Raw genomic sequence first — 13,389 nt, forward strand, 5'->3', positions numbered from 1 at the left:
CGTAACACCGACAGCATTAACTTTCTCCACTATAGAGGATCATATGGCCTCTTTGCTCTTTGGTAGTATAACTGATGTTGGCTGAGGCTTTTCCAGATAACTCAATTTCATGCTGAGTAACCTCAACCATAAGACTCTCAGCTCCACAAATCTCATACAGAGCCTACAGATCTCTGTACTGTGCCAATCCTTACATCAGCCCCAAAATCTGAAAATAACAGTAACGGAACCAAGCTGGAAACTGAATATTCCTATTGTTACATTGTTTTCTCATACTTTTAAATGATGAATAATAACAATTTTGAGATAAAGCATAGGCTAATTTGTTAATGCTAAATAAACGGATCATAATCTCTGGCATTATTTATTTTAGGCACAAGATGGCGCCATTGTGTTTTGCAATACACTAACAAGCAGCATCTAAATTCGTTCATATGAGATGTTAAGTACAAATTAATTGATACTTGAATAAGAATGGGTACTCAGTAATTAATTGATCACAGAGCAGGAATAGCACAAGCATGTGAGCTGTCCACATTGACCTCAAGACTGTCTCAAGCCTACACTGAGGAGGCCATCCTCTTTGGGTGTGAGAGAGCAGTATTCTCCATGTGTGACAAATTGTGATGGGAAAGACTGGGGGCTAAATTGAAACCAACAAACTAATTTAACTTGAGACCTATGATTTTTTTTTTTTTTTTAAGCTAGAGCCAGAAGACAACAGCTGGCGCAAAAACTCAATAATTTACACCTGTGTTTATTTATAAAAGGAAAGGTAGCAGACCAAGAAAAACACACCACCACCACCTAATATTTATTTGAAGATTAATGTTGTTATTTAAACCTGAACTGTTCTGTACAACCAGCAGATCACTACTGATACAATTTATTGTGTTTTGCATTCAGCTAACAAAATGCGCAAATAAGCATACAATGATAGAAATGCATTATATACATTTTAAACAGCAGTTGGGTAGCCTTTATGTTTTTAAACCCCATCACCACTTAGCTCCAGATCCATAGACATTACTGTAAAGTCTTTTTTTCAATCTGTCTTGGCAAGCTTAGAGGTATGATGTCAAAGGTTGTTTTTTTTTTATTTTTTTTTTTTATCTTAAAGCATGTTTAGTTTTCTTTATTGACCAAGCGTTGATCCAGCTTGGCAGAAGCAGATTATTATTATTATTATTATTATTATTATTATTATTATTATTATTATTATTATTATTATTATTATTATTATTATTTATTTCTTAGCAGACGCCCTTATCCAGGGCGACTTACAATCGCAAGCAAATACATTCAAGTGTTACAATACAAGTAATACAATAAGAGCAAGAAATACAATAATTTTTGTTCAAGTGTGACAAACCACAATTCAATAATACAGCAGATAATAGTGATAGTTACATCAGGATATGATTAAGTACAAAATACTACAGGTTAAACACTTGGCAGATTACAATATTCTGAAGTACAGGATTAAATGCAGTAAAATAGGGGGCAGATAAGAGCAAAATAAAGCACATTTAAATGAAGGGTGATAGTGTCCCAGGATACAACAGAGGAGTTCTACAGGTGCTGTTTGAAGAGGTGAGTGTTAAGGAGGCGCCGGAATGTGGTCAGGGACTGGGCAGTCCTGACATCTGTAGGATTGTTTGAGCTATAGAGGGAGGGGTGTTTCTTAGTAACATAAGAGTCATTAAAGTTAATTTTGAATTACTTAAAGGAACATACTTTGCATAAAAGAATTGTATGACTTTATATAAAACAATGACCTATAGTTTAGGATAGAATGCCATAGCAACTTCCCTTGTGTTGCCAATGCCCCTCAGTAGGTGAACCCCTTAAAGTTAAAATAAATGACTTAGTTTAAAACTAGAAAGAAAATGCCCAGAACAATAATGTACTATCTCTTAGATGCAACTACGTTTTATTAAAAAAGCCTATAGTCAATTGGATAATAGCAGCACTGAGCCCTAACGTGGTAGCTAGCAGCATGTACCTATTTTTGCAACTTGAAAGTGTTGCATGTGTGTATTTATATATATTTGTTTTACACTGAACCCTTTAGCTGAAGATGTTAACAGTAAGTCTGTTCCAGAAGCTTTTGCAGCCGCAATGGTTCAGAGAAGACACAGTTAACAGTCTTTAAATATATATGTGTATACACATAAGGCTGTGGAATTAATTATGTTGAATTGTCTAAGCAAAGAAATAACAATGACAGCAACAACATCCTGCCAACAAGGATGTATGAACCAAGCACTGCAAACACCATCAAAGTTTTCAGAAGCACATCAAAGTAATCTGTATCAGCTACAGCTGGGTTTAGATGCTGTAACACCAGAACAAAAACAGATTCAAGTAAGCACTTTTGTTGCAAACTAACTTCTGCAATTATTGTTACTTAAAAGAACTGAAACCTTTTTCGTTAAAAATAGATACTGACTTTAATACCACAAGCAAACAGATGTTGTAAGTAGTACTTTATAACTATTGATGGATATTAGTCTTAGTTAAAAGAAGTATCACAGCAAAACTATTGCTGTATCAAAATATGAAACGTTTTACCTCTATTAGAAGATCCTAATATTGTAGTTTGGTTGATCTCTTCAAACACACTGATTTATATTGAAACACTTGGGGAATTGTTTTGGCAACACAAATTAAAGTTCTATAAGTAACAGCATTGATAAACAGTTTATAAGTGAAGCTTTTTAACAACAATGATCCTGCACCATTTAGATACATATTTTGATACTCTACACAGTAGGCCAAAACATTTGTTAATCTATCATAGGATTGATGTTTAGCCCCAGATTTGAAATCCGCTGCCACTGCTGTACCTTGGAGTCAATGCTCCCTACCTACTCTCACTTATAGATATGAAAAGATATTCTATAAGTAAGTTCAGCAGTTGCTAAAAAGTAAGCTGCTAAACTACACAAATGAATCTGCCCTCTGTCTATTTGTACATGTATTTGCATAGGCAAAGTCCAATGCCCATTCTAAGTAACATACTTTCTTGCTCCACCAGGAACAGTAGCTTAGCTAGACCACCTCAGAGCACACATTTTACTTTCCTTTCTTGACAGACTAAAAAACTATCCACATCCCCCAAACCAACAAGGCATTAAGAGGAACTATAAAGATTTCAAACAGTGTCAGTTTATAATGGGGCCCTTTTGAAGTTCCTTTTTGTACTTTCTTTGGTGAAAGCATGCATCATTATTTTATCTTAAAAGAGAAGCAGTACAATACTATATAAACTTGTGATGTGATGTTTATCTGTTGGGCTTTCATCTTCATCAAGAGATATAAATGAAGAAAGCAAAGAGCTGGGTATAAACAGTGGCTTGAATGTTATATTCAGTACAACTCACTGTGATGTTCATCCAAAACCCACAGCACAGATAGCAAGCAATCTTTGACCTTGTAGTAGGTACTAGCAGTAGGTACTGTCCTGACTGAATCACACAGCTCACTAGCTGCTTGTCGAATGTATTATGAGTAGTCAGCCCTGAATGTTAAATATACTTGACAGAACTTATGTCTGATTAGACTTGTGGGTGACAGCTGGCTACTGGTTTGTTTTCGGTCATGAGGGTAGTATTTGCCTCTTATGCAAGCTGACTGTTTGGTCTTGAGTTGTCGAGTTCCAAAAACGAGACAGTTGCTTGCTGTGCAGTGCCCTCAGTCTCCATGGCAACTTCTTCTTCGGAAACGGGAGTGGTCGGCTGGGAGCCATTAGCCGTGTTCTTTTTGGCCTTGGCAGCCTTTCTCTTTTGGTGCACTTTGGAGATTTTCTTTTCAGTGTCTTCATAAAAAGTAGTCAGTAAATTAAACAGGAGAGCCAGCCATGCCATTCCAAAAAGGATCCAGAAAGCTACTAGTGCCCGGTAGTATGGCTTGTGATTGACACCTGGACATACAAAGGGAGGCTTTGAAAACTGTTTTAAATAGAATACACAAATGCATACAGTATATATATATATATATATATATATATATATATATATATATATATATATATATATAGACACACACACTGAAGAGCAACAGTATAAGGACACTGCACTATAGCATAATAACACAGCACTCATTCTTTCTATACCAGTTGGAACACTGGACAAACATTTAAATAACACAAGTAGGTGTCATGAAAAGCAATACCTCTTTAGAGGCATTATCAAAGTAAGTTCCCATATATGGAGCCAACACCCCCTTTTAAATGAATTAGATGGAGCTTGTAATGCAAACAGTGGGCTGTAACATCTGTGCAACTCCATTTACTTTCCCCGACATGGATTTTTATACAGTTCACTTAATTTGTTTACTTTCGATACAGAAAAGGTGTCCACACGGCCAGTTTACAGCTCATTAGTTGCTCAGGGTTCCAGCTTCAGAACTGATTTTTTTTTTACTGTTTGCTTAAAAAAGAATATTAACGGATAAACATATTTTTTGAGAATGTATGTGACGGGGTACCACCCATTGCTTGGTGTATTTGGTCTATTTTGTATAGTTTGGGTTATGTAGTATGGGATACCTCCATTTCTAGCCCAGGAAAATGCCCAAGACTATTGGGACTTGAAGGGGGGAGGTGGCAGAGGACATGTGTGCCGCACACAAGGGGGGAGATGTGTGACAGGGTACCCCCTGCCCCTGGGTGTATTTGGTTTATTTTGTATAGTTTGGGTTATGTAGCACAGGTGAGTTAAAATGTATGTTGGTATGTGGGCACAGGGAAGTCACAATCTCTTCACATGCAGACACTTAACAAAACTGTATTTAATAGCGTTTTCTTTTTTTTTGTAAGTATCTTATTTCTTCTACTCATAAAAAGAAAACGCTATTAAATACAGTTTTGTTAAGGACGATTAGCGGGTTGTCAAAGTTTTGATTTGGTCCCAGCCCTAGTTTCTTTTGAAATGTTTATTTTATTATAGTGTTTCAGTTTTTGAAGTGGTGCTTTATATGTGGTAAGTTAGAAAATAAACCCTTTTACGTTTAACTGTTCATTTAAATACAGTGTGTCTGCTGTGCAGATGTTTGATATGATGTGCTTGAATAAAAGTTTTGAGTTGTTTCCGATAGTTTGTCTTTCATTTTAATATTGAAGTTGTTTAAAATGTAACCATCATAATGACAGTTTCTAGGGGGTTCTAGGTATGAGTATAACCACGGCGGTTCTAGTGTTACGAGTCACGGTTCTCGCACTCGGGGTTGTTCGCAGTGGAGAACGGGAGAGAGAGAAAGCGAGGAAAATTTCAAATAATAATAACAATTGCTACTCATGCTGGAAGCACCAGCTCGATACTTGTTTGGGGTTTGTCCACTATTTTGTGTGTCTATTTATTTTGGCCATGCTGTTTGGTTTGTTCTATATTTTGTTTTGTTTAAACTGTTTTATTTAATAAATCTGTGCAGCAGCGCCTTCACTCACAATACTGTGTCCTGCATTTCCTGGTCTGACATCACCCCCAAACCATCTTGCCACAATGTAAGATTACATTCGTAAATGCCTTCTACAGGTTTGCTGGCTGTTCCCCAAGAAGCCAAGGATATCCTTAGTAAAATCTGTTTCTGTCTTGGCTATGTGACTTTTAAATTATTTTATTTTAAAATTAAACTCCTAATGATACAATGCATTGTTAATTTTCTTTCTTTTTTTCTGGCTATTTCATGAATAGATTTCTTAATATTTAGAACCGTGCTTTATGGTCTAGAGTAGTGTTTCTCAAGCAAATCTGGTAATGCACCAACACTCAACAAATGAAGGAAACCAGGAAGAAGAATAAGATTCCAAGACCATGGAAATGTAAAGAACTACTATAAGGTTGATTAAGAGAGGGGCTGCTAGTGGTCCATAATAGATTACAAACTGGTATATACGGTATATTATTTTTAAACAATAAAATACCACTTTAAAAAGTATAAAAGCACATCTCACCAACTACATAGTCACCAAATCCGATGGTGCTCAGAGTGATAAATGCATAGTACACTCCTTCCCTGTAGCTCCAGTCCTCCATCAAACAGAACATGAGTGGGGGTAAAGCCAGAAACAAGACAACACCAATCACCACGAAGAAAATGATGGTCAGAATCTTCACCGTTTTCTGCAACAAAACAATCAGGTTGTCAGTTCTAGATATCTGTATTGTCTGACCTTGGTATTACACTCTTAAACTTTTCTTGAACACATTATAATGAGAGTCTTATTGTTCATCAGATGTGACACAAGGCAACTTTCGGGAAACCTTTTTCTCGCAACGTATGAAGCAACTTCTTGTTGGTAACATCGGTTTGCACAGTTTGAGCAGCCAAACCTCAAACTGCACAAGACGACATCTCACCCTACACAACATATTAACTCATCTGTCTCTGTACCTGTCTGCATTTTACCTTTTGCATTCCTCTGCTGTACAACCTTTTCCCCAACCGGTCAGTACAGGAAGAGAGAGTCTTCCCCACATGGTTCAGAACAATCAGATTCAAGGGGATTCCAAACATGGCAAAAAACACACAGAATATCTGGCCTCCTGCAGTACGTGGGGCCAAGTACCCATATCCTGTAGAGAGGAGACACAAGCAGACCTCATTTTAAGCCCCTAGAATATCTCTTCCCATAGTGCAGTCTTGAGGAAACACCCCTTTGGGTGAACTGAAACACAGAACCTCACCTATGGTTGTCACTACTGTTTCAACGAAGAAGAAAGAACTACTGAAGTCCCAGTTACTGTAATTGGACGTCTTGTTTTCAATTGGATTCACACCATTTTTGAAGGCTTCAGTCATTACCTGCAAGATGCAAAGGAAAGTAATAACATATTTAGTTAATTAGTCCTCATTGTAGTCACCTGGGATATTATTTCCAGTTCATCCCAAGTGTTTCCTGTTCTGCTGCTGTCCTTGATGATGGGGAGTTATTTTTTTTCTCTATGAGTTGTTTTTAACCTAAAATATTCTTCATTTTGTTAAGCCTGTACTTGTTGCTCATCCAAGGAAAAGTATGCTAGTGAGATGCATGTACATCCCCACGACACAGTTGTATATTCAAAATAGGAACTGTCAGTAATATGAAAAACTGGGCCTGCATCCACTGTAAGCATATGACAAAATGTAGGTTTGATATTGTGTGGCAACAACGGAAAGACAGGATACACCATGCATAATGTTAACTGAACAACTATAATGAGGTATTTTTTTGTGACCTACTGTTTTTTTATGATTCACTCACAATGAACAATAAAAGTTTTGTTACTCATGAGTCAAACTTTTACATTAAAATCGATATCTTTAAGGTTTCTTTGGACGCTTATCCCTTTACATTCAGGGTGGGTAATTTTGAAGTTCCTCAGTTACAAGTCTAGCTTTTGGAGTCCCGTATATCATTGTTTCAATATGAATGAAAATGTTCCAAAACCCAGTCCATTAACTGCTCACCAGCAGGAGAAAATACAAGTGCTGAAAAAAATAGTAAAGCCTATGTGCAAAACATAAAGCATATAAGAAAAGGGAAACATCTATTTATACCAATGCAGTCGAAATGAAAGCATTTTAAACCTCTCTAAATGAGTATGCAATTCTCTCTTTTTCTGCCAGTAATAGCTATACATAATGTCAGTCTAGGGTTGTGGAGGATAAGGATAATACAATCTAATATTATTTATTACTTGTGTTGTAACATCAACATTTATATATATATATATATATATATATATATATATATATATATTGTAGCGAGCACAGTGATTAATGGAGACACGCACACAATAGCTCTTTTAGGTAATGCTGTTTATTTAACAGCAAGTCAGCACCAACCAACCAAACACGCACACACAGCCCTTCCCCACCCCAGAGCACTACTCTGCCTCTCAGGGTGACATTCACATACTTAACAAACAACACCGGAAGGGTAATAACAATTACAGGGAAATGCATAGAACAGTACTGGAACTTTTACAATAACAAACAAATAAACACAACAACAATAATTCCGTTTCTCCCCTACCATAGTTCGTACTCCCAGCATACTCTGCTGCACATTAACCAAATGTAGGGGACTGGCTCCAGGCACAGCGCCCTATTCGCCGACAGGTGGCAACGGCGAGTCAGTCCAGCCGTGCCTGTTACAATATATATATATATATATATATATATATATATATATATATATATATATATATATATATTGTGTTGCATCGTTATGTTTATGTTGGCTATTTTGAGAAATTCACGGAAACATCTGTAATCACTTGTATACATTATTAACTTCCAATATGTAATATTTGAACTTAATGAGACCAATTAAACTGATATGACAAAGATAAATGGCAATGACTCTTATAAACACTGTAAATATTAACACTATGATTGGTGCATTGCTTTTGATTCCAAAGTGCAGTAAAGAGTGTGAGTCGAAAAAAACAAATATGATTACAAACAACTATGCACAAAGTAGAATACAAATGTACATTTTACAAATATGCACACACAATTCCGTTTTCATCTCTTGCTTCTGTAAGTATCTAGGTGATTTAATACAGTACATTCTTACCTCTACAAACTTTTCAACGGCTTCTTTCGTCAAACATGTATAGTTTTCCAGAAACATTAACTTCTGACGGAAGGTGTCCGTCTTCAGTTCCTTCTCATAATTCTGTTCCAGAGCTTGAAACACAGCAGCTCCCACCAATAAATAAGACAAGTATCCTGTTAGCATCAAGCTTGTACTGACCACCTGAGACATCTCTTCAAATCGTGATTCTGCACACAGGTCCAGGAAATGATGACAATATCACGACTAGTATATCTGTGAAGACTTACATATAATAACTATAATAATAATGACGTTGAAAATTTTTAGGACGATTTTGTGTAATTCAACAATGGTGCCCAGCGTACAATCTTTCAATTTTAACAATTTGAAGTACAAGTGCGAAGTATAAAAAATGAAACGGTCTCGACACCAAACTATCGAGTTTCCGTTTTAAAGTTGCAAAACAGCAACTTCATGTGACCGCCCCTGTAAGCAAGGCTCTTGGTTAGATGACTCACATTCTGTAAAATAGGCAGATGGAATGAAAACGCAACCAATTATAGAGAACATGAGGAGGAGTTTAGAATATAGTCGGCTAAAGTCCATTGCTTATTGACTAAGTTAGAGAACACTTGAAATTTACCCTAGATTTTACATTTAAATTTTGTTCTGCAAAGGAGCTGAACGTCAAGATGTGTATACGTTGTAAAAGAAGAAAGGGGTTATGACATAGTAGTCCATGAAATTGCTAATGTGGTATTTTTAAATTATTTACTTTGTACCCAAACCTGTGGACTTGCTGCATCAAAGAAACTAGGCAGAAAAAAGGTAAAATTATTAGGAGCACGTCAAAGACAAAAAAAACAACCATTGTAAGCAAACACACGCAACTGATTGAAAAAGAAGGAATACATGATAAATGCAAAAAAAAAAAAAAAATGTAATACCACCAGTGAAGATCAAAGTGACTCAGGAGCACAGCTGAAAGTCACGCTATTTGCTGCAGCAGTGTGGAGTAGTGGTTAGGGCTCTGGATTGTTGACCGTAGGGTCGTGGGTTCAATTCCAGGTGGGGAACACTGCTGTTGTACCCTTGAGCAAGATGCTTTACCTACATTGGTCCAGAAAAAAACCAACTGTTTAAATGGGTAATTGTATGTAACAATAATGTGATATCTTGTAACAATTGTAAGTCTCCCTGGATAAGGCCGTCTGCTAAGAAATCAATAATAATATTAATAATGTCACCTCTAGAGGGTGCACAAGTCCTGGCTGTGTGTTTTTTTACCAAGTTTGTAGTGTAATGTTCTTGTGATAGGCTTAAGGTGGCAGCATTGCTTCACTGATTTGCTATCAAACTTCTAGTAACATTAGTGAATTTGTTATAAAATGGAACAGCGCGCCCCAGCATGCTGGCTTTTACTTAAGGCATTTAACTGCCTAGTTTCCTAGTATGTTGTGACCTATGCTGTGTAACTAGATTAGTAAAAATAATAAACTATTTGTGCTTAAAAACAGGTAATATAAATGACATATAGGAGCTGATCCACAGGGAAAGCCTAATTGAAAACAATACCACATTGCACCACTAATATAAGTTTATGAGACCTACTGAGGTAACTTGGCAGTTTTACAGCAGTAAAGAACTATGCAGATAGAGCACATTGAAAGCTAAGTCTTTTGAACAATCTTTTTTCCCTAAACAGCTGAAATCCCCACAGTTACAGCACATCTATAGTATTGACTATGACTCATTCCTGACTTTTCCCCTGTGGCTATCACACCTGGTATAATAGATCCATCACGCCAAGAAAATCTATAGTGAGAGAAATAGAATAGGAGTAAGGAGAAGGCTCACAAAGGAGGAGACCCAAATAAGTCACCAGAGTAGTTAGTAAGCACTAGGTCAGTATAATGTTAAAATATTTGACAGATGGCTGAATGCTATTTATGCTCTTGCATTTGTATTCTTGCTTTATAAAAGGTTCAAGGGTTTGAGCTGTCTACAGAGCTTCATACCAATGAGAAACAGATATCAAAGGCATGTAGTATATGGAAAATTCCAACCATAACCTCAGAGCAGATCTTAGCATGGAGAACTTTGAAGTGTAGTATGTTAGCCAGGACATAGTTTGAGTTGAATTAGGAGGCATGTAACAGTTAAATCATATGAACTGGATGCAGTGCACCACCACATTAATGCAATGGGTTGTCTTATAATGTGACTAATATTATCAACGCTGATCGGATGGACATAAAGCAGTATGAAGAGGGATCTTGTGGAGAGCTTACAGTTTGGCATTGTGTTGTAAATGTTGTGTTTTTGGAGCTGAGCCAGCCCATGATACGGCTTTTCAGTCTGGTTGCACAGACTGGAGATGCCAAGGACATTTCATGAGAAGGAGTGGAATTTCAGTCGAAGAGGAGGGGTGGGGGAGTGAATGTGGATTACATGCAACTTTGATTACTTGGTTTTACAGGGAAAACTACAAGCCAATTGTAACTTACAATATCCTTAAATTAAATAATCTATGTGTCAATCTTTTCACTGGCCTTAGCACTTAGTCTGATTTTATTTAGCAACCCTAAAAGTCTTTTTTTTATAGTTTTATTTAGGTAAGTAACATGGTGTCAGTATTATTGTCTATACATTGTCAGTTTCTAAGAATGAACTCAGACTTTTATGAGCTCCACCTTATTTATCTACATTTTTAAACAATAGCAGACACATAATTAATCACTTGGCTGTGGTGGATTTCAGCTTGACAATGTGATTTATCATGTTTCAACAGTATCAAGAATCAGCTGTTACTCACTTACCCACGTACAGTCCACCTTCATTAGATCAACTCTTTGAAAAAATTCAATAGTAATTAAAAAAAAAAATTTTTTGACAATTGTAAACCTGCATTGCTAGTTTTACTTTTGACATTTACCAGTTTATAGAATGATGCTTTCTGTGGTGCGGACAGCCTAATTTGCCAACAGACAAAAAACCCTAATCCTTTATAGAAAGTGGATAATTGTGATCAAGGTGTGGTCCTCTTTTTTTACAATACATTGTTTTGATAAAGTGTACTGTACATCATTGTGCTGATGCCAATGATCAAGCTTTAATAGCTGGTGACAATCATACATTCATTCCAATGATCTTTTATTATATTCTTGTACAATGATATCTCTGCTTATTGACAGATGAAGGTTGGAGAGCACTTACTAGGAATGAGGGACCTTGCTAACACTCTACCATACATCTACTTGCAATCTCGGCATGGACATTGCAAATGACAAATAACTTGTTGTGAACCATGCATCTACAAAAGAGGCTACTCCTGAAAGAGCTTTTTGAGCAGCAGTCATGGTGTATACATAAGAGCAGACTGCATTAGTCTGTGCTTTATTAACACTAAGCAGGCACAGACCATTGAAATATTTTTATACCACTTATATAGTGATGCCCTTTTAACATTAAACAGATCTGGGGCATAGACTTCCAAAATCAGTGTTTTTCTTTGCTTCAGATACATAGGAGTTGGTTATGCTGAGCTTGCTTTAATAAAGTAATCAGAAACTGACAAAACAATTTTAAAAACATTTTAGACACTGTTCTCTATGCCCATTGTGACCTGCTTGCTTGTGAATGTCTCATACAAAGTGTTAGCCAGCATATTACCCCTTGCATTAAGGACATGTCAAACAAAAGGTGCATGTGACTTAGGCCACATGGTATTATCAAGGATTACAGAACAGTATATCCCCTGTTCTTGAACTAATTGGGACGAGGGAGTGTTTGTAAAATCTATTTGACTAGACACAGATTTGTAATCTAAAAAAAAATAACTATAAACCCACTTGAGATAAGACTATCAAAGTTGTTGTCAAAAGGACAATTACCATACTTAGTCACTATGTGCAAAGTTACATTTTAGAATCCAGCCTTAACCAGTTTTATTTTGTCTGGCAAGAGTTTCTGTTGCAAACCTATCATTGGATGCACTCTGTGTTAGTGTGTTACATTGTCAAAGGTGAATAGATTTTAGCCACAGATATCTGACAAATATTTGCTTTAGTGTATGCTTTCATTTCCTACATCTGCAGATATTGCCTTTTAGGGTATCCCTTTGCTGTTGAGTGACCCATTTGTCTTTGGCTGCCTGTAGTATATTACTATATACATATTGCTATTTAAATAATAAGTAAGCAAAAAATAGATATGTGTATCTTACAAAAGATATGTATACTTGTTTTACAAACTAGATCAAGGAGAACATATAAGTACTTGAAAAAACGTTAAAAATACATGCTTGGAACTGTGTTCTAGGTATTTAGGCCAGAACATTCTGTTAAAGAACAAGAAGAATATAGCATTTATTTTTGACTGCCCTAATTTGCTTTCTATAGACAGAAGCTGATTCAGCACCCTTTCTGTGCACAGGGGTCTCTAGTGATGATGCTGTGATTAATCTTTCTTGCTTCACTGCTGCAAACTTCAATGCTGAAAATTGAACATATATGCATTAAGACAACGAAATTAGGAAGAAGGTTACCGGAAGCCAGATTTGATTTGGATGAAACGTACCCTTGCTCACTCAATAATACAGGGTAAAAAAATGAATGTGGATTCGCAATCAGACAGACAATGATCAGCCCCAAAGGAGACTAAATGTCACACTTAAGATGTGCAGAGCAGCTGTTCCTCCTAGCTTTATTGATTGATGGGGTTTTGATGAACCTCCATTGCAAAGAAGGGAACCTCTATTAAGTGCTGTCAGTCTCGGGGGGATAGGGCTGTTAATAGACTGAAATATGAAAACATGCCTTCTATTGTTCATTCAAAAGCAA

At 36.5% G+C, this 13,389-nt stretch overlaps 1 protein-coding gene across 2 annotated transcripts; it reads right to left on the bottom strand.

Annotated features, from left to right (window-relative positions):
* Positions 1-801: 801 nt before the first annotated feature.
* LOC117412142 (potassium channel subfamily K member 16-like) lies at positions 802-9,043 on the bottom strand. Of its 2 annotated transcripts, XM_058991667.1 has the most exons (6): positions 8,567-8,699; positions 8,021-8,135; positions 6,690-6,807; positions 6,412-6,578; positions 5,957-6,125; positions 802-3,925 (listed from the first exon to the last, which is right to left on the bottom strand). In XM_058991667.1, the coding sequence occupies exons 2-6, from the start codon at positions 8,039-8,041 to the stop codon at positions 3,624-3,626; spliced, it is 777 nt and encodes a 258-aa protein (XP_058847650.1). In that variant the 5' UTR covers positions 8,042-8,135; positions 8,567-8,699; the 3' UTR covers positions 802-3,623. The 2 variants fall into 2 exon arrangements, with proteins under 2 accessions (XP_058847650.1, XP_058847649.1); XM_058991666.1 differs by lacking the exon at positions 8,021-8,135 and having other exon boundaries at positions 8,567-9,043.
* Positions 9,044-13,389: the final 4,346 nt, after the last annotated feature.

Source organism: Acipenser ruthenus, chromosome 18, assembly GCF_902713425.1.
Source record: "Acipenser ruthenus chromosome 18, fAciRut3.2 maternal haplotype, whole genome shotgun sequence".
NCBI lineage: Eukaryota > Metazoa > Chordata > Actinopteri > Acipenseriformes > Acipenseridae > Acipenser > Acipenser ruthenus.